Source organism: Podarcis erhardii, assembly GCF_964252035.2.
Source record: "Podarcis erhardii genome assembly, chromosome: 6".
In the NCBI taxonomy this organism is placed as follows: Eukaryota; Metazoa; Chordata; class Lepidosauria; order Squamata; family Lacertidae; genus Podarcis; species Podarcis erhardii.
In genome coordinates this window covers 28253036-28273988 of record NC_138510.1, presented here as the reverse complement: position 1 = coordinate 28273988, position 20953 = coordinate 28253036, and the positions used below count along the sequence as shown (strand labels likewise).

Genomic DNA, 20953 nt, shown 5'->3' with positions numbered 1-20953 from the left:
TACACCTCCTTGCCACAACCACCACTTGAAAATGTTCATTAAAAAAAATCCGTAGCAGCTGTTTTGGCAAGCAAGCAAATAAAACAACTGCATTAAAAAATAGAATATTTGAGACTCAAAGGAAAAATATGAAGAACAGAGGTTTTGACGAATGGACTACCAAAAATGCGTGAGGCAAACGGTGGAAGTCTTTTAAAAATATTTTAATTTAGATAAGGATATGATGAAAATACATAATTGAACATAAATATAGATTGGAAATGGCTGTGTATAGTGAATACTTATCTACTTTTAAAATTCTCATTCTTGATCTTATTTCTTCCTTTTCTTTATCTTCTTCTTGTTCTCTTGTTTTATATTATACCTTTCGTTTCGTTTCTTTATTGTGAATATTGTTTTGTAGAGGTGTAAATAATTGTAAAAATGAGAAGAGGTAAAATGTTTTCTAATTTTCTCTTGGTTACATGTACTTTCCTTTTTTGTATATTTGTATTTTTTTTCTAATTTGTACTCAATAAAATTATATTATTTAAAAAAATAGAATATTTGATCAGAGTTCTGCCAACTCATCTAGTTAGCATAATTCAAATGGCACGCTATGGCTCAAAGGGGAAAACACTCTAGTGTTCAGATTCTGTTTGTGGGTTTCCCACATTTATCTCTGGTTGGCCACTGTGAGAACAGGATGGTGGACTCGGCCTGATCCAGTAGACTCTTCTTATGCTCTCAGAGCAAAACAGGAATAAATTGTTAAGGAAAAGCCAGATGGAGAAATAAGACTTTGTCTGGTGGTTGAAGCTGTAAATCACTCGGAAGGCTTCATGCAAGAGGCAGCAAAATTAGCAATTTACATTTCTGTCCAATTGCATGTCTGACAAAAGTTGATTGATTCAAAATCTGACAGGGAAAATAGAAATGAATGCCACCCCCACCCCCCCGGTTCTCCGCTTCTTCACACTTCCCTAACTGTGAGATGTCATCACATCACTGTGACAGAGAGGCATTTTCATTAGGGGGGGGGACGCTAAACCCACCTGACTTTTATTTTCACATTGGCAGGATCGTGAGGTGAAAAGCAGTTTTCCTTTTTAATAAAAAATGCAAGATTAACATGTCAAACCATTTTGGTAAATTGACAGAAATAACGTATTTCTACTCCTGCAGCAACAAAAATGTATGAAGAAAATTGTCCCATATTAGGGTCCCTTTACGCCATCTGTGTTCGCCACTTAGCTTGCATCCTAGAACTCTACGTGCTGTGTACAGTTTCTAGGCAGCCCTGTTTAGGGAAGTTTGTGATGTTTGAAGTTTTATACTGTTTTTAGTGTTGTGTTGGGAGCTACCCAGATGGGCAGGGTATTTATTTATTTATAATAAAATAAAATAATTCCATCTAGGCACTGGCTATATCAATCTTCCCCAGGCTGCTGCCTTCAGTTTTGGACCACAGCTGATGCTTACTCACAGGCATGTATAGGGCTGCTGCATTACCTGCCCACACTCAGACACTGCGGTCCTTGAGCTCCCCTTTTCAATATGGATCTCCAAGTTCAGCCCTGGTCATTCAGCAGACCACTTCAAGCACCTGAAACAGCTTCAATCCCACCACTGATTGAACTCTACACGCACGCCTTTTTGAGTCCTGTCACTCAGGAGAAGGCAGGTTTGTGCGCCACCCTGATGTTTTATATTATGATTGTGGTGATTATAATTGTTGTTATTTTGGCAGAAGGAAGAATACAAATGAGACTGATAATAAAAGTGTCCATAAGAGGCTTCATGAATCATATCTGTAAGACAAGACAAAGAGTTACTCATATCCAAAAGGTTCTCTAGCCCCTAAACTATTGAAAAATCCCTTTTTCTTTGGGCTTTAAGATCTTTTATTATTAAATGTTTCCCATAATACAATAAGATTACAACTACCAAAGATACGAACTGAAGAAAGGAAGAAAAGGGCGATAGAAATAAAGGAAAGAGAAAGAATAATAAAAAAACCAATTAGCAAAAGATACAAAAGAACTTCCTATTTTCCATCTGCCAGTTACATTAAAAAAAGTTTATTAAAAACCTTTGGTCCATACAAACATCATCTTCTCCACTTTCTGTTAAACTTTTTTTTTTTTTTTTTTTTAAGTCAAGGGGTCTCAGAATAATTTTTCTACAAGAAGTCCCAACTGTGATCACACATTATGGGAAAAGCCCTTTTTCATAGTGATAGCAGGTCTTAAGGCTTAGCGTTTTACTTTGTCAAGCCCCTGCTCACTGGCTATAGGACACTGGGAATGGCTGGATCCTCCTTCTGACTTCTTGGTTGTTCAGTGCCTGCAAGAATTAGGACTGGAAATACTACACAAGCAGGAACTGCTGAGCCACTGAAGGGTGTGCAGCAAGAGCATGCAAACAAACACATGCATGCAGCCAAGCCTTTGCCGTATATTGGTGGCAGTGGTGCCATCAGATCAGAATGCTAACACATGGGCCCACTCAGCTGAGTGAGCCAGAGGACCCCCTCATATAACCATCAAGCCCAGGGTCTAAAATGGAAATATTTAGTCCTACTTTCTGCTAAGCACATATTGTCACCATGGCGGAACTGTGACATGTGCCTTAACTATGGTTTATCCAAACAAGGCGGGATTTTAAACTGGTTTGACGTTGACTTGTTCACACAAACCTTAGTTACTGATAGCGACAGTTTGCCCTGGGTCAGACACAAAAACAAATTATAGTTGGGGTGCTACATGCGAATCCAGATGACAAAAGCCACCCAACAGTGGTGGAGTTAGGTAAAGCTTTTCCGCCCAGCCGTGCAGGAGAGTAGGTGAGCAGTCATGGGTATTTAATGAGAAATTATGGCTTAAAATCTAAGCCTCAGGTTTACATCTGAACAAGGCTGTTATGTGTAATTATAGAGGTGAGTCATCCTGGATTAAGTTAGACTTGCCTTCTTATAGCCAATTTCTGTGACTACTTTTATACATATGAAGGGACAGAAACTCAGGGCTTTGCAGACCATGAATGTTAACTTATATTAATACTAAAACATAGCACTTGAAAACTAGCTACACTTGGGTATGAAACAGACAAGGTGGTAAGCAAGATAAAGAACATTTCATTGCCATCACAGCCATGTCAGCAACCACCCAGAGCACACCTTTGCTAAAATATTTCACACAGAGAAGACTTTAGGGACGTTTTGTAGGAATACCTAACGCAGGAACATTCATTGTGTGCTGAACGCTAACACACAGGTTATCTTGTCAGATACACACACCAACTCTTGACGGAGCCTGACACAGTAGGGATTCTTATTTGAAAAATGTACCAACATCCCTGCACCTCAGAGAAAGCATTAAAAGATAACAGGCAGCATGCTTGCTGCAGGCTGTTTTATAGCATTTTCATTGCTCTGAAGTAACAACAGGAAGTGCTTGTCTGTCCTGAGAGAGGACATAAGTAAAAAGAAATAAGAACATTCCATGGAGCTTTTTAGTAAAGGCTCAGACAGGAAAGTGCCATTGATTAAATATGAAATTTCTCTTTCATTTCACATTTGCTCCCCCTGGACACTTCTATTGCTCTGGAAAGTGGTAAGGAAATCCTCCGCCAGGCTAAAGAAAGGTAGGGACAGAGTATAAAAGTGATGGAATGAAGAAGAACGATAGGAATAATTCTAGTAACACCACAGTAAAAGCAAAAGCTTGAAGATTTACAATGAATGACAACCCAAGTTGTGTAGGCTAACTCCTTTTGAAGTGTTTATGAAATATCTCTACACAGCATTGTTCAGTTCTGGCATGTATTAGAAGATGATGCACAAAGTCTCCTGAACACAGCCATCTGGCTTACCAGTTATGGAACTAAAGCAGCATGGAACTAAAGAATAAACAAGTCAAGACTTAAATACCACTATGTCACATGTGGTTCTTCAACAAAGGAAAGTGTGTTAATCAACAATCAAACAGTGCAATCCTGCACATGTTAACAAGGAAGTACACTCTATTGTATTCAATGGAGCTTACTTCCAGGTAAGGGTACGAGATAGTTAGTGACAAAAGAACTGAGTCACAGCAAGCGTTGGAGGTCAAAATGATTCAATCCGGCATAGAATCTAGACATAATCTAGTCTGTATCTCCCAGAACTTTTATTTCCAGCAGGAAGGAAGTTGGTAGACTTTCTGGATTTCACAGTTCTGTCTCCGTGAAGGGAGGAGAAAATAGAAGTGTAGAACACAGAATCAAGTATGGTACAACAGTTCAAAATACTGCTTTAAAAACAAAACAGGAAAAGGGAAATTGCCATTCAGTCCACAAGTGCCCCTTCTGGAAGCTCAACTACTACGGGGGCATCGTCTTCAGGCTCAGCCTCAAAGTCCCACTTGAACTTCTTGGTTAGGTGGACTTTAAACCTCTCTGCCTTCTTTCTCAGAGTCCTGTCAACAGTTGGGCTGCAGGTATAGGAGAAGAAGACCTAGAAAAAATGCAGTACAGTCCGTTAGTAGAATAGTATAGAAGACATACTGGGTTGTATCCAATGCTAGCCCTACCCAGAGTAGACTCACCAAAGTTAATGAACATGACTGACTAGGGTACATCAATTTCAATGGGCCTACTCTGAGTAAAACAGCATTGGGCACAGAGAGAGGAGAAACGTGACTGGACTGCATACATATAACACTAATAATATAATAATAATTTTAAGGAAAAAATGTCAAAGGTCAAATCCCAACCTAATATGCTCCTGCATCACAGAGGCACACACATAAACCTGATACAAACCTAAGCACAATTCACTTGAAAGGTTTAGAGTTGTGACTTAAAGAAGCAATGAAGTCAAGCCATGCTCAGTTATCCATAATACTCTGTTTTGGATGTTGAGAAGAAACAGAATTCTGACATTCTTGTACAGAAAAAAAAGATCTCAAACCATGTCAATTATAGCAATTCCTGGATAAATGGGAACTGTTACAGGATACAAGACACCTTAGTCCATTAATCATTTCAGATTTACCCAATTTACTGGTGATCAATTAAGCCTCCAAAAATCTGTATATGAAAACATTTCTGAAGGGGGAAATGCTTTAGATCATGCAGACATGCAGCCTTGTAAAGAAGCCCACAAACGTCGTTAGGCTGCTACAAGGTAAGTAATGTTATTTCATATTGGCCCTCTCCATGGCCAGCATAGAAGTGCAGATTAGTTTTTTAAAAAGCAAAAGCAAACTCTACTTTCTATCAAACAGGGTGTGAATGTGCAGGTGAGTCCAAGCTAGACTCTTCCTCCACGGAAAGGAAATCAAGTAGGCTGGAAATGTGATAGAGCAATCCATCCCTCCTCTGCCACCCTGATCCATCTCCCTTGTGTCACTTATGCCTAGTAGGCAACTATGAGGTTGCCCATATGCCACAACAGGCACAATCTTAAAAGCCACATTCATAGAATCATGGAATTGTACAGTTGGATGGGACGAGGGTCATCTAGTCCAACCCCCTGCAATGCAGGAATCTTTTGCCCAGAATGGGGCTGGATGCCACAACCCTGAGATTAAGAGCCTCCAACTGAGCTTCCCTGTTGTGGAAAACAGGAGGAGGAATGCCTCTAACACCTGCTGCCCACGATTTTTAAGAAAGTAACCGTTACTTCCAAATTATCTGGGTGAGACCATTTTCTTTTAAAATAAAAGTATTCAAAAGGTTTTATAATCAGGTAATATGATTCATTCTATTTATGAATAACTTGAGCCTTAGAATTAACCATAATTTTGAAAGGGCCACGCTCTCTCAAATTTAAATCTCTTAACTTTTCACACACAAGGGGATATTTCCTGTTACTTTTGACCCATCACATGTGTGTTCGATTAGAAATCTCATCTCTAAGCTCATCTCTTCTGCCTCTGTGCTAAATTTGTTACACATAATTCATTTCCAAGGCAACCGACTGATAGCCAAAAGCAAAGACATTTCCATTGCAGGAACACGCAAAGGAGAAACTTTGTAATGCAGGAGGAAAGCTTGTGCTGTTGTTGCTGCTTTTTAAAATTAAAAAAGACCTACAGACAGCAGGGAAAAGCACAAAAAGATCAAGGTGTGGTTCATTGCTTTGTGTCATTTCGCACCTTGTTTGTCATAGTGTGAAGTGCCTTCTCCTGCTAAACTAATTACAAAGTAATCCAGGCATTAGAAAACGAAAACCCTTATTTTTGTTTTGTTTTACTCCCTTCACCAGCACAGTAACATCCACATGAAAAGTGAAGTGTCCAGTCACTGCATTTTGAAAAAAATCAGCCAGGTACTGCTGGGGATACCAAAAGCTTAGCAAATATTAAAAGGTGGTCCTGTAAGAAAAAAGGTAATTAAAAAAAATCTACCTTAAAGCAATGCCGTTGCAAGGCCAACCAAAATGTTACAAAATAGTTTTGAGTTCCCCAGAAGTCTTCATCAGGCTAGATGGCAAGAAAAAGGGAGTTGGAGAGCAGAGGCGAGAGAGCTTTGGGCCAGTGTTCAAGCCATCCACACAGCTGCACCTGGTTTGGGAGGTAAAGGTAAGGGGACCCCTGACCGTTAGATCCCGTCGCGGACAACTCTGGGATTATGGCACTCATCTCACTTTACTGGCCGAGGGAGCCAGCGTACAGCTTCCGGGTCATGTGGCCACCATGACTAAGTGGCTTCTGGCGAACCAGAGCAGCGCACAGAAACGCTGTTTACCTTCTCGCCGGAGCGGTACCTATTTATCTACTTGCACTTCGTGAGGTAGCAGGTATTTAAATGAGCCCCCCCCCCTTTTTATGCGCTATGCTGGGCAGGAATCAAGTTGCCTTGTGGCCTCTTGAGAAGGAGAAACAAAGCAACCTGCTGCTACTCAGTTCAGCTCATTTAATGATTAAGCAATAATCTTTCTGTCTACTAGGCAGCGCGAACAGGTTATTTTTTGCATGTGAAGAAGGGTTTGGCTTGTGACACAGAATCTATCTACTTATCTATCTATCTATCTATCTATCTATCTATCTATCTATCTAAAATAAATCAAAATTTCTAGCCCACATGACTGTGGAGACATGTTTAAAAACACTTAAGACGGTTCCAGATTCCAATGTTCAAAGGCCCTATTTGACATGCTTCTCTTCCACAAACTAAACAGATTCTGTCCCGCACAAAGAACCCCACAGTGCCTCAAGTGCTTATCTTCCCCTCTCTTGCCATTCTAATTTATATGGCCTCACACAAGACATAGTCTTTATTTTCTTTATCTGTCGTTCGTGTAAGAATTTCTTTTTTTAAAAAAGCCAATGTTAATGCATTTCCATTTTTTTTAAAGCCAATGTTAATGCATTTCCAGTTTAGTAACACAGTATTCAGTCTCAACTGGCATTACCTTCTTTGGCCAGAATTTCTAATTTCAGCCCAAACTAAAGCACTATTATTAAGAAGAATGCTGCACCTAAAGCTCAGAGGTACAAGATGATCTATTTCCCAGTTATAATAACAAGGGTGGAAAAGGCTTGCCTAACAAGGTGAAAAGACACAAAACCTGACATTGTTACTTGACATTCATGCTTTCAACAAGTTCTCTGACATCCAGAAAGCTCTATGTTTGGGCCAGCCATAAAAGTGATAAGAGGGAAGCACAGCATACATGCCACTAAAATAAGGAAATGGTTCTGCCAGAATTCAGTTTGAGAAAAATTTGCTATTAACATTTATGAATGTAACACCTCCCAACCATCAGTGAGCACTGAAAGCCTGAGATAAATGAGTAAATGCATATTGCACAGCTGCGTTCTAAGTCATGGGAATGCTCTACAAATAATTCCTGTATCTGACATTGCAGTCAAAGTAAAATTGTACATATGTCCCCATAAGGAGGAGGAAGTAAATTAAAGCCTCGCTAGTTGTATGGGAACAATGTGCATACAAAACAGTACAAGAACAGCGTCACACTTCTTGCTTGCAAATAAGCACACAGAAATCCTTTCCACCTTGGAATTTTATTGCCTATATACCTTTCCCTGGTGATTTCAGAGTTATCCATCATATTCAGACAATACTCCTGCAACATAAGTTAGGCCAAGAAACGGTGAATGACCAGGGTGACCCAGGGAGCTTTATGGCTGAGCAAGGATCTGAAGCCTTAGGGTGGTATTGAGCTAAGTTTTACTCACAGAAGACTCATTGAATAAATTGACTTAACTTAGCCATGCTCATTCATGATAATGAGTCAGCTTAGTTGAATAGCACCTCTGATGTCCAATGCAGCATACTGTTCTAGACATAGATAGAAAAATGATGACATGAAAACTCAAACAGTCTTCTGCAAGGTTAGCTTCCCTGAAGGCCCTCAAAGCAAGCTTTCATCAGGAAACAGCAGCACAATGTAATTTTCTTAGGCCTTGCAGACAAACATATACACAAATTAGCTAATGGGTTACTTGAATATCGGGAACTGCCACCTGCTGTCAACAACTCTTGTTTACAACTATCATAAAGCAAGTAGGAGATGCTTCCTCCAGCTGCCTCGTGTGTGTTTTTTAAAAAATGTACTGCTTCTGTTCGGCTTCAAAGCTGGAAAGAAACAATTATCATTATTATACAGCCTGATTGAATTTCAATTTGTTGACAAGAGTGTTGTCAGTCCTCCAGAATGAATGACACACAACAGCTAAATTCTATGGCCGGGATCCAAGAGGCCATGCTCAATCTTTCATGCACAGATGCAGGCTTTCAGCTCTCTTTGCTACAGCAGCGCCTCCTCCCCTGCACAAAAAGCTGATCCCAAATGCCTACAAGCCTTCTGCAGTAGCAATGGTTGAGACATGGAGGGATGCTGATAGATGGGAAGGGTGACTGCCACCCTTCTGTGATCACATAGAGAGGAATTGTGCATGTACTTTGGCATCCTGGTCCTCTGGAACAAATGCAGCACTCACTCGCATAGCCCATCTTGCTTTATTTTATTGCTGTTCTGGGTAAATTTGCCAGAACAAAGTCTAAAAGGAGTCTGCCAGGACAAAGCCGGAAAGGCGAAAGGCAGAAATCAGAGAAAGCTGTGGTATCTCCTTCACAGGAGATGCTCAGGCAAAGGCTGAAATGGATGCCTTAGGCATGGAGTTTTCTTTCTTTCTTAGGGTTAGATCCTTCCTTTGCATTATATTCAAAGTGGCTGGCAAAATCACCACTAGGTGAGCAACACGAATGCATAGAGTATGGGAAAGCAAGAAGAACTTGAGCTCTTAATGAAGGATGGCAAATATAACCTAATATGCGTTACTGAAACCTGGTGAGATGTGACTCTTGACTGGAAGGTAGAAATTGTGGGGTACAACCTACTAAAGAAGGAACAGTTCAAACAGGGAGGAGCAGTAGCATCTTCAAATATACTTGGAGGTTGGAACAAGCTTCTTTTCTCCTGCTCCAGAGGCAAGGACCCAAACCAACCGATTCAAGTTACAAGAAAGGAGATTCTGACTAACATCAGTCAGAACTTTCCAACATTAAGAGTTGTTTGACAGTGGAACAGACTCACACAAGAGGTGGTGGACTCTCCTTCCTTGGAGCTTTATAAGCAGAGGTTCGATGTCCATCTGTCAGGAATTTAGCTGCTGTTCCTGCATTGCAGGGGGGTTGACTAGATAACCCTCAGAGTCCCTTCCAACTCTACAATACTATGATTCTAGGTCTCCACTAATTTCAGTATTGTATCATTCATAACCTGTGGCTTTAATTCTGGGATAGCCTCAAAAGTTTAGTTTGATCTATTGAAAAAAAGGAAAATCTCTCTCTTATGTAAATATCTCGAAAAGGAACCCTGAATCAACCATACAGTTTCTGTATCCGTACAATTACATCACTTTCTCGGTCAGATTCACCAAACAAGTACCCACTCACTTTGTTTGAATCAATCACAGAAGCTACTACATCTTTGGCTAGAGAGATGACTTCATCTACTTATAACATCCTCCAAAGCCCAATCTATCCTATGCATGGCCATGGGAGAAACACTTTCTTTGGAAGAAAGGGATTGACAGAGTGGGTAGAATTCAACACAGAGTGGGGTATGCATGAGCAGAACAGGGTCTACTTAAGCAACAAGACTCTCTCCCCCCCCAACCTCTTCTGCAGCCCTTTTGCAAATTTAGCAATTAATACCAAAGAAAGATAAAGAAAAAGTTCTCAGTAAGTGGTATATTATCCCTGTAAGGCTTTCTATTCAAACATATCAGCATTGTTGGAAGGGATGAACTCGCATTGCTTAATGCTTTCACCTTTAGTGGGAACGCCCAATAGTGCAGGAGTTTTGGGACATGGTTGCTGTTTACCGCACACTAAACCACAGCTATCTCCGATATCTATCCTCCATCATCATTTTGAATGAACTACCATAGATTCCAGCACAAAGACTTTCTTAAGCAATTGTATACAGCTGGGATAACAACAACAATTGTGCCCAAGCCACTCTGGGGTAATTAAAATCTAGAGACTATGCTTATATACAAACTTGCTCAGCAAAATCCTTCAAAAAGGTATTATGATATCATGGTTTCTGTTTACAGTGGTGCCTCACAAGATGAATGCCTTGCAAGACGAAAAACGCACAAGACGAAAAAGTTTTCCGTTTTTTGAGTCATTCCGCAAGATGAATTTCCCTATGGGCTTGCTTCGCAAGACGAAATGTCTTGCGAGTTCTTGCAAGTTTGTTTCCTTTTTCTTAAAGCCGCTAAGCCGCTAATAGCCGCTAAGCCGTTAATAGCCGCTAAGCCGCTAATAGCCGTGCTTCACAAGACGAGAAAACCGCAAGACGAAGAGACTCGCGGAACGGATTAATTTCGTCTTGGGAGGCACCACTGTATTTCCTATGTGGAAGTCCTCCAAACTTCTCAGATAACACCAGAGAAACAGCCTGGTGACCTGCCACCACCCAGCTCTCAGGGGTGGCCCCTCTCTCTCCCAACTGCTACCATACAGCTTTTGGAAAAACCATCTTGCCCTGATGGAAGTGGGGAAAATTATAATTCACTCTAAACAAGCAGTTTTCTCTCTTTTGTTTTAACTCTTTTTAAAACGTGATGATGATGACAATTTATTATTATTTCTATCCCGCCCATCTGGCTGGGTTTCCTCAGACACTCTGGGCGGCTTTCAATGGAACATTTAAAACAGAATAAAAGTTCAAACATTAAAAGCTTTCCTAAACAGGGCTGCCTTCAGATGTCTTCTAAAAGCCAGATAGTTGTTTATTTCCTTGACATCTGACGGGAGGGCGTTCCACAGGGCGGGCGCCACTACCGAGAAGGCCCTCTGCCTTGTTCCCTCCCTAAATTATGCTTACTGCTGCAATGTTTTTCGTGAAACTTTTTGTAAGATTCACATATAAAGTAGTATATAAATACAACAATAAAAACTGAGTTGTATGTGAGAGTGTATGCATGTTCTGTGGCCAGTATTTTTAACTCCATTTCAAAATAAAATAAAATTTTCATTATTTAAAGAAAAGGAACAGGGTCAGAAAATTACATGTAACAATGTTACATTGGACATTTTAACAGCACATTATGGGAAGAGAAAGGATTGTAACATAGGTTTTCAATATGGGGAGGCAAACCTCATGATAGCTTGCCATAGTAGTTTCGTCTCAAGACAAAAACTGGATTTTAGTTTGATTGGCTGGGGAGTGGGGAGCTTTCTTACTTTTTAAAATTTTTAATGGTATCAACATTCAAGCAAAAACCATTCAATTTCACATTGTGAGAACTGCCTCTCATTATGACGCTGCATTATGCACATGCATGCAGTTCTTGGGGAAATTCTCCCCACTACTGCTTCCCAACCTCTACAGTACCAAAACCAGCTCCCTTACCTGCAAGGTGTTGGTTAAAAAGTTGTCCTGGGAAACAATGTCCACAAAGAAGTCTGCTGGGATTTCACTGAGCTGATGGTACAGGACCGAAATGAGGTTAACGAACAGGGCCTGATGCTTCACTATGGCATCCTCTGACCTGCATAAGAGATTCAGGAGTTTCTTCCAGTGCTCAAAGGCATCATATACATTCCCAATCAAGAAGCAGATGAAGGCAAACTGCAGTTCCCCTGAAAAGGTCACACACACACAAGAAAAAAACAAGAAGGTGTTTGTTTAGCTTCAATTCTGGTAGCATAACAAAAGCGTACACTGCTTTTATTATTTATTTAACTATTTTTATAACACCATTCATACTTCAAGGAAAATTTACAAACACAATAATACAGTTAAAAAGTAAATACAAAAAAACCCCATAATAAACTAAAAGCTACAATATCGTAAAAGCACCATGAAGGAGTCAGCAGGATTGAAATGGTGTCTAAAAATACCAGGAAATACTTTTTTTTTTCAGGCATCAAAAGGACAATAAGGTAGGTGCCAGCGAATATCTCTGAAAAGAGCATTTCACAACTGGGATACCACCACTATGAAGTTCCTCTCTCTACAGCCAGCCACCCAACAGCAAGGGCATTAGAGCCTCTCTAATTAAGATCTTTACATGAAAGCCTTGGCTATAATATAAAGCAGATCTGCATAACTTGTGAACACAGCCCAACAGCAATGTAAGGTGGCCCACTAAGGCCTCCATAAACCTGCTTTCGGTGCATGCCTAGAACTTCAAAGAAAAAGAGGGCTATATATTTGGCATGCCCACAAGTAAGCTCCACAGTGGTATTCCTCCCTGGCAGAGAAAGCTTGTGATAAAACCACGTTAAGGTACAGGGGGCTATATAGCTACTGAACTAGGCACTAGAGCAGAGTTCTCTCATGGTTTGGATTTGACATGAGCCACATTTGGCAAAAAGATTAGCCATCACTGTTTACCTACCCTTCCTCATGTAACGGCATTGCCTGATTAAGTTTCTATACGGCTTAATGGCTTGCATACTTATACTCCAATGCTCTGCATAATTTCTATTATTGACAATTACTGATCCAGGGCTCAGAATGAGTTCCAGCATTTAAACATAGGTCCACAAATATTGCTTAGCTGCTGTTTGTACCCAACCCCTTCCCTCTCTAAGGCCTCCAGCATGTGCAGAATGCTTGAGGGACAGGGATTTCTCCCACTGCTGCTGAGATGAATGGAGAAGGTAAGAAAGAGCAGAAGAGGCTTCTTAGCTTTGAGATGTCAGGAACTGTGGTCACTTTTTCACTAAAGGGTCAGGGCCACTTAAGCTCTGCAAGTGGATTTGTAGATGCCAACATGTAATGCAGATAAATCAGTAATGAAGGAAAAACTTAAACCTTGCAATGCATGAAAATCTTAATTATTTGCAGAAGTGGTTAAATTGCGTTCCTGTGGATAGTTTCAATACCAAATGTTATATTCTGTGAAAATTAGATCTAAACAGAGGATTTTATTACAATTACTAAACTAATCTTGAGAAGGCTACTGTCATCCCAGCTTGATTTCATGGTTCTCTCCCCATGATATCTATAGGATTTATTCAAGAACACACTCCCTAGGGTAGCACACGTCCACAGCTTTCCTTTGTTCCAAGGGTGAGAGCTGATAATTAAGGTGCCACTACTGAGAGACAGCAGCCAATTGTTTCTAATAAGTAATTAAATAACAAATGCCTTACTTCTGAAATCTGTCAAAGCAGAACCCTAGCTTTACCACTAGAGGTCACCAATATCACACATGAAGTTTTTGGTTTCTCAATTAACCTACTGTCTTTTCTATGCAAACATGGTTGTTTAGTGAGAAGGGGGTGAGGGAGACTGCACCCTACCCAAATTTATCACTTAACCAGATATAAATGTTATAAGTGAAGTCAGATTTGTTATCACAAAAGGCTACTTTTCGGGTTACTTCTGAACAGCATAGAAGCATTCATGAGTGGAACTGAACTGTTATATTGATGACAGATGCAAGCACTGAAAAAAGCCCTACATACCTCTTCAAAACAGAAGTATGCATTACGGTTCAGAAATTTTGTTTCCAGACACATTTTGGCATGCAAATGGCACCTGAGAGATACTTTGATAGCAACAAGAAAAGTAATTTCTGTAAAAACAGGTTAACTCACCAAGCACATCCTGGGAATTGCTGGCATACTGTTTACTGATCACCGTCTCCAGGGCATAGCTAAGGTCCATGCTATGCCTAGTAACTTCTTCAGGGGTAGCACCTTCAGGGTACATTTGCTTAGGTATTTCTGTAAACCTGATCTCAGTGCCAGCTTTCAGCTGCATTTTGGGCAGCCGGGCCAACCCCTCTGCATAGCTTTTGCACTCTGTGTCATACCGGGGCAGGTTCTGTTCAACTCGATCTTTAGTAAACCTCCCAGGCAAAATAGGAAGCACTTCTGAAAAGGCACATATCTGTCCACTTTCTGGCTGTAGTTTTTGCATCACAAATTCATTAATGAAATTAGTGAGGGAAATCCATTTTTTAAGAGTGTCATATGGGTAAGGACCCAGAAATTGGTCCATCTCCTGGAGGTTAGTCCTCATTGCTTCAGTCTCATTTTCAGAAGCTGGGGTAAGATCTACTTCTTCCCTGACGGGGTCCCAGTGTAGCACTCGCAGATCACGCGGCTGCAAGTTCATGAAGAAGCCGGTGCGAGGGCCACTCTCTTTGCGATTGTTCTTATCAACAGAGCTGTAGTGAAGGAAATGAATTCCAGGGGGTATCATCTTGACTCCACGGAACTTGGGGCCCACTTGCCAAGTGTTGTAGTCAATGCCAAACTCTGTTCCTTCTGGCACATTCAAAATGATGACTGTAGCGCCCTCAAAAAAGAGCCGCTTTGCCAGGTTTTGATCTATCTGCATTTCTGCTTCTCCCTTGGTCACACTACAACCTTATGAGAAATCTAGAAGAGAGCAAACAAATCTCATCTGAATACACTTTACAAGCATGATACATATATGACTAGGCTCTTCCAAACTAGTCAGTGCCAAGCTTGATGGGCCACATTCCTGACTCATTCTATAGAAGCCAGGCAAAATAATTTTCCAACTGAATTTATCTTCACTGTCCATGGGACAGAAGTTACAACTACCTCCATCAGGAAACAAGATTCAAGTCCCAAAGTAAATAGGATTTAAACAACTTATGTGTACAGGCTTTCTGACTAATGTAGGCTTGAAGAGAAACTAGGAAGCTGCATTATAATGAGTCAGACCATTGGCCCAGCTAGCTCAGTGCTGCAAGGAGACTGTGTCAGGCATAGGTCACCAATAAAAAACACAGTGAAGTTAACTCATTACAGTGGTACCTCAGGTTACATATGCTTCAGGTTAAATACACTTCAGGTTACAGACTCCGCTAACCCAGAAATAGTGCTTCAGGTTAAGAACTTTGCTTCAAGATGAGAACAGAAATCGTGTTCTGGCGGCGCAGTGGCAGCAGGAGGCCCCATTACCTAAAGTGGTGCTTCTGGTTAAGAACAGTTTCAGGTTAAGTACGGACCTCTGGAACGAATTAAGTACTTAACCTGAAGTACCACTGTATTCAAGAAACCAAAACAGCACAGGCCTAGTGATCCCAGCAACTCTTCCCAGTAGGTCTTGCTCCAATGAGGCAACTGCAAGGACTGGAGGTCCTCACTTTCCCCCTGCTCTCTAAAGCTCCTTCTCTCCAGGGTCTTTCCCAAGCAGTTGAAAACGGCATCAGCCCACAATCAATCTCTGCTCTGCTCTTTGCTCTTTTCCTTTTCTCCTGTGTGTTTTTTTACGAGTCTGGAGGTGGGGGCTGGGGTGGTCACAGCGGGAGGGGGCTACTCCCTGGAATCTTCAGTAGCCTGCCTCAACTCTGCCTCTTAGCCAACCTCCTCTCTAGCATATGCTTCAGTCTCTGCCACAGCCTCTTCCTGCTCACTAAACCGTTACCTCTTCTGCTTCTGACACCACCACCTCCCAGGCATCTACCTCTGACCACTCTGCCACCACCCTAACTCTGAGTCTTCTTCCCCTAGGGTTCCTTGGAGGATTCCTCAGCTAGTGCCTCCCACCACTCCTATGCATCCAGCCAGTCCATGACATTCACAGAGGCAGGAGGAGCCTCTCCCAGCTCTACGTGGGGAGATGCTATGAGTTGAACATGGGACCTTCCACATGCAAAGCACGTGCTCCAGAACTACATACAGTGCTACCTTGGGTTAAGAACTTAATTTGTTCTGGAGGTCCGTTCTTAACCTGAAACTGTTCTTAACCTGAGGTACCACTTTAGCTAATGGGGCCTCCAGCTGCTGCTGCAGCCCAATTTCTGTTCTCATCCTGAAGCAAAGTTCTTAACCCGAGGTACTATTTCTGGGTTAGCAGAGTCTGTAACCTGAAGCGTCTGTAACCCGAGGTACCACTGTACTTGCCTCTGTGGCCAACAAGGGGGGGGGGGGGAACAAAAGAGGAATGCAAAGGAATAGTGGTAGAAGAGTTTCTGGCAACAGGAATTTAGTCGCATGAGACTCTCCATCTCAGAGTCGTGGGCTCACGCCCCACCTTGGGGAAAAGATCCCTGCATTACAAAGGGTTGGACTAGATGGCCCTCGTGGTCCTTTCCAGATCATGTCTCTCAATTGACTTCTATGACCCTTCTCTCCGACCGCAACTCCTGTACCTTGAACTCCGGCTGGCCAAGGAGCACAAGTTCCACAGGTGACGCTTTATTGCCTTTATTGCTGCACCCGCGGGCTTCTAGACTCCTCGCGCAGCTCTGTGAAAGTGAGAGCAGAGGCCCTGCCCGGGTGGGAGGGAATAGAGAAGGGCAGCCTCAAGGGAAGATACTGGGGAAGTTTAGCCCGGGCCCACCGTGTGGCCGCGAAGAGGGAAAGGCGAAGGGCAGGGGATGCCACGCCCGCCCGACGCAGCCTTCGCCCACTTCTCACCTCCCTCCCGCGCCCCGAGGAAGGGAAGCGCAGCCGCCAAACTCGAGGAACTCTCGCCCCAGCAAGCCCCTGGAAACACTTGTCGGCAACTTCCGGCAACGGCGTTGGATATCCGGCGACCCTAGAGACAGGGGAAAGCGAACGACGTCCGGTCCCTCTCAAAAAGCAGTCCGGGTAGGTCCCGCGGCAGCGCCTCAAGGCGTTCCGCTCTGGATGCTGAGAAGTAGCCTTTGCCGGTTGAGAGACAAGTTGGGTAAGAGGCGGCGGCGCGACGTGTTTGCTTGCTTGCTTGGAAAGTTGGCGGGATTGCGGATGTTTAATCCTCCGTCCTTTCTCCGTACCGAGAGGCTCGGCACTGTGCCAGCAGCTGCACCAAAGAAAACGCGGTGACTCCTGTGCAGGTTTCTCCGGCGCTGCGATGAGGTGTCCCTGCACACCTGCGGGCGGAGAGGAAGGTTTCCGCGAGAGAAGATAATCAGTCAAACAGAGCATAAGGGATCTACTGGCCGATCTCTGGGTTATTCGCCATGGACTAGAGCAACAAAGCCTTTCTGACTCCCCGGTGGTTTTAGAATAGCAACGTCCTCCCATCAGTTTAGGCAGCTGGGGTTTAGAAAGCATGGGATAACCAGGTATGGTCTCTTGTGTGAAATGGCTTTGCGCCTTGTTCAGTTCTGGTCCTGGAACCCCTTTCCTAGGTCCAGATTGTGCTCGGTCAGAGGCGCCTTGTTTAATTCAAACTATTGTTTTTTGCACCTGGCTCTGGTTGGAAGATCTTAGGGTTTTTCTAGTGTGAAACCATATCTATCTGACACCAGTTTGAAGGTTTTAAACTAAGGTTACCAGATGTCCCTGGATTTACAAAGCAGTCCCCGTACAAAATTCTATCATTCCTGCTGAAGTTGAATAGTGTCCCCAGATTCATTAAAAAAAATCTGGTAAACTTATTTTAAACAAGAATTCATGAAGGCTGTTGGTGACTACTAACCCTAATGGCTACGTTCTGCCTCCACTGTTGCAAGCAGTGTGCTTCTGAATAATAATAAAAAAGTAAAATACCAGCAGCTGGAAACAGTAGGAAGGAAGAGTACTGTTGTGCGATGGTGGATGTTGTAATTTTCTCAAGGGCCACAGGTTTCCTGCTCCTGCTATAAGGTCTTGAAGTTATAGGTTTTTAAGAGGGTCAGATACATCTGCGTAGCAAACACCAAAACAATAAAAACATGAAGTCTTTTAAAGTAATAGAGAACTCTTACTTTAGGCTCCAAGCAAGGTCCTCTACCCCTTCATAAAAGCTCAGTTGACTGCTCAGAAGTTTTCCTTCCAAGGACTTGGGCAAGGTTGTTTCCCAGCCCTGATATGCAAGCTTCTTTTAATTAAAGTTAAGGGAGAGACACTGCTGGCCATCAGGCAATGGCTTTTACCACCTGCCTTGCCCCACCCTCCAGGCCTAGAAGCCTTTCCCAGACCATGACTGGGAGAACAGCAGAAGCATCTGGGAAGAGAGGAGTTCAGGGATATTTTTTAAAAAATAATTTCGTAAGTTGTGAGTCCTTGTTTCTCAGTTTAATCCTTTTTCATCGTTTTTCATGTTTTGTGGTATTTGTATGTTTTTGTGGTATTTTATGCATTGTGTCTTGCTGATACTTTTATTGATTATAGTTTAGTAATTCTTTACTGTATTTACCGTATCAGCCTGAATATAAGCCTCATTCCCCCCCCCCCCAATTCTGACCGTGAAAAGTTACAAGTGTGGCTTATATTCGCAACCTTGCGGTATGTAGCCAGGAGCATGGGGCAAACAGCTCTAGGAGCACAGCAAAGTGGTGTCCTCTTCCCCAAGGCTGGGAAGGGGAAAGGCCACCAACAATGCAGCGCCCCCCCCCCCAATGCAGCCAGGAGCAGCGAGGAATGGAGTGGTTTATATTCGGGTTTTTGTGTGTGTGTTTTTCTCCCCCCCCCCTCCCAAATTTTAAAGGTGTGGGTTATACAGTGGTACCTCGGGTTAAGTACTTAATTAGTTCCGGAGGTCCGTTCTTAACTTGAAACTGTTCTTAACCTAAAGCACCACTTTAGCTAATGGGGCCTCCCGCTGCCACCGCGCCACCGGAGCCCGATTTTTGTTCTTATCCTAAGCAAAGTTCTTAACCTGAAGCATTATTTCTGGGTTAGTGGAGTCTGTAACCTGAAGTGTATGTAACCTGAGGTACCACTGTATTTAATTTTACTTTTTACTATTCTAATGCATTATTGGATAATTCTTTATTTGATATAAGTTGTTTATTTTGAAGTTATGTTTTTATTGTGACTTTTCTGTATTGATTCAAATTGTTATTTGGTGTGTGATCTTTGCTGTATATTTTGTTGTTTCTTTGGCTTGTAAGCTGCCTTGTGTATAGTAATATAGAAAGGTGGTGTGCAAATTAAACTAATTTTTCATTTCATCTCACTTTTAGCTAAAGCCCTTTCCACAAGCTTTCCCATTCATGCATTCATTCATTAATTAATACATGGAAGAGGAGTGGAGCCATGCCTGCTGGTCCTGTCCCCAGCATGAGTGTACCCACTTATCTCACCACCATGTGGTTGGTGCAGAGTCTGGACAAGGGACCCTACATGTGTACGGCTATACAGGTGCAGGTTCCCCTACATGAATAGAACTCTGTACAGTTTGAATCCCTAATCCCATGGTGGTATCTTAGGGGTCATTCCACGTCATTTCAACGCGGTTATGCCACCCACTGTCTTGGATTTTGATGAAACTTGGTGTACACCCTTCCCTTATGGTTGAAATATACTTTTTTGGGGGGGGACCTGTAATAACCAATATTCTTTTAGATTTTAAGAGGAACAACTTTGTTTCATTAATTTTTTCTATTACAGCTATGGATTGTAGGAAAGTTGTACCCAGTAGCCATTCCCCCCCCCCATGATGTCCAAAAAATGTAAAATTTTGTTACAAGACATAAGAGACCATTAAATTTTATTCTTTGTTGAGAAAGAGCATGTCTTTGCAATAATTTTCACCATCCAAAACTTTAGATTCCATCGTGCCCACATGCTGAAAATTAAGGTTTTCTAGTTTTCCACCAAAAAACTACATTTATACATTTTTTAAGGCATTTATGAAATCTTTTGAGTGCTGGTGTATTTTTTCCTGAAATCCTCATCACGTTATTGAGCTTTGTGTAAAATTTCAAAGAGATCTGATAATTGATTATGGAGAGAAAAAAAACGTACACAAGGCCGAAGATCTCAAGAGGGACAGAAACACAGATTTCATGAAACTCTGAAGTGCTATAAAATCAAAACTGTGATAGAGGGAAAAATTAAAGGGGGTTTCTTTCAACCATAAGGGAAGGGTGTACACCAACTTTCATCAAAATCTGAGACAGTGTGTGGCAAAACCCTTGTCTTTTGCATTGATTTGATGTGGAATGACATTTAGGTTTTAAAGCTGGATGTGTAGGCTCAGCCTGGGTAAATTTGTGGCCCTTACTGGGCATGCCTGAGCAGCAGGAAAGTCAAACGCATCGCTTTACAAGATGGCCTTAAAAGAAGTCGTCAGGTAGGATTTTACTCGAGTAGAATTAAATACTTAGTCCTTGCCCAGTTGTTTTCATCTCACACAAGAAAATCAAGTATATGTCCTGTGGCAACTGAGCTTCCAGAATAGTAAACTGTCCCTGTAGAACATGTATTTTAGAGTACTTATGCTTAATTAACACTTGCTGCACTTTTATAATCTACTATCAAGGGGTCTAAAAAGGGTGTGGTTGTTATTTCACTTTCAGTGCCTGCTTACTGACTGAATTGAAATTCCAATCCCATTCTGTTTTAATGGCTGTAACTGCAACTAGGATTTGGAAGGTCCTATTATGGATTAATTCATCCAGTGTGAGAATATTTGATGCCTGTGAGACGCCTGGTTGTTTCCATCCTCACATACCGAATTCTTGCTCTATCCTCTTTACCACAGATGGCTGTTTTCCAGTTTATGGGGGTTAAGCTCATGTGGGATTAATTGATGAGATAAATGATGACAAGTAAATTTGTCTACTGCTTCCGGTCTTGCTCAGTGCAGCCACTGGGGAAC

General features: G+C 42.0%; 1 protein-coding gene and 1 long non-coding RNA gene across 5 annotated transcripts in view; one reads left to right on the top strand and one right to left on the bottom strand.

Moving 5' to 3' along the window:
* Nucleotides 1–3197: 3197 nt before the first annotated feature.
* On the bottom strand, nt 3198–16989 carry AAR2 (AAR2 splicing factor). Of its 3 annotated transcripts, none has more exons than XM_081867997.1 (4): nt 16858–16989; nt 14056–14844; nt 11858–12087; nt 3198–4474 (listed from the first exon to the last, which is right to left on the bottom strand). In XM_081867997.1, exons 2-4 carry the CDS (start codon nt 14801–14803, stop codon nt 4307–4309), a joined length of 1146 nt encoding a protein of 381 aa, XP_081724123.1. In that variant the 5' UTR covers nt 14804–14844; nt 16858–16989; the 3' UTR covers nt 3198–4306. The 3 variants fall into 3 exon arrangements, with proteins under 3 accessions (XP_081724123.1, XP_081724125.1, XP_081724124.1); XM_081867999.1 differs by having other exon boundaries at nt 14056–14832; nt 16851–16962; XM_081867998.1 differs by lacking the exon at nt 16858–16989 and adding an exon at nt 16590–16833.
* Nucleotides 4481–20953, top strand: part of LOC309345197 — a 44733-nt gene continuing 28260 nt past the window's right edge. Inside the window, exons 1-2 of one of the 2 annotated variants that reach the window (XR_014158083.1) lie at nt 4481–5127; nt 5223–6545. This is a non-coding gene — a long non-coding RNA (uncharacterized lncRNA). Of the gene's footprint in view, nt 5128–5222; nt 7011–20953 lie in introns of those variants that run through there. The other variant, XR_014158084.1, reaches the window with a different exon arrangement.

What these genes read in the sequence shown, in the direction of transcription:
- AAR2 (XM_081867997.1), bottom strand. Translation starts at nt 14,803, where the DNA reads ATGCAGATAGATCAAAACCTGGCAAAGCGGCTCTTTTTTGAGGGCGCT. An exon ending in CAATTCCCAGGATGTGCTTG is followed by an intron (nt 12,088 to 14,055) that starts GTGAGTTAACCT and finishes TGACCTTTTCAG; the next exon opens with GGGAACTGCAGTTTGCCTTC. An exon ending in TTTTAACCAACACCTTGCAG is followed by an intron (nt 4,475 to 11,857) that starts GTAAGGGAGCTG and finishes CATTTTTTCTAG; the next exon opens with GTCTTCTTCTCCTATACCTG.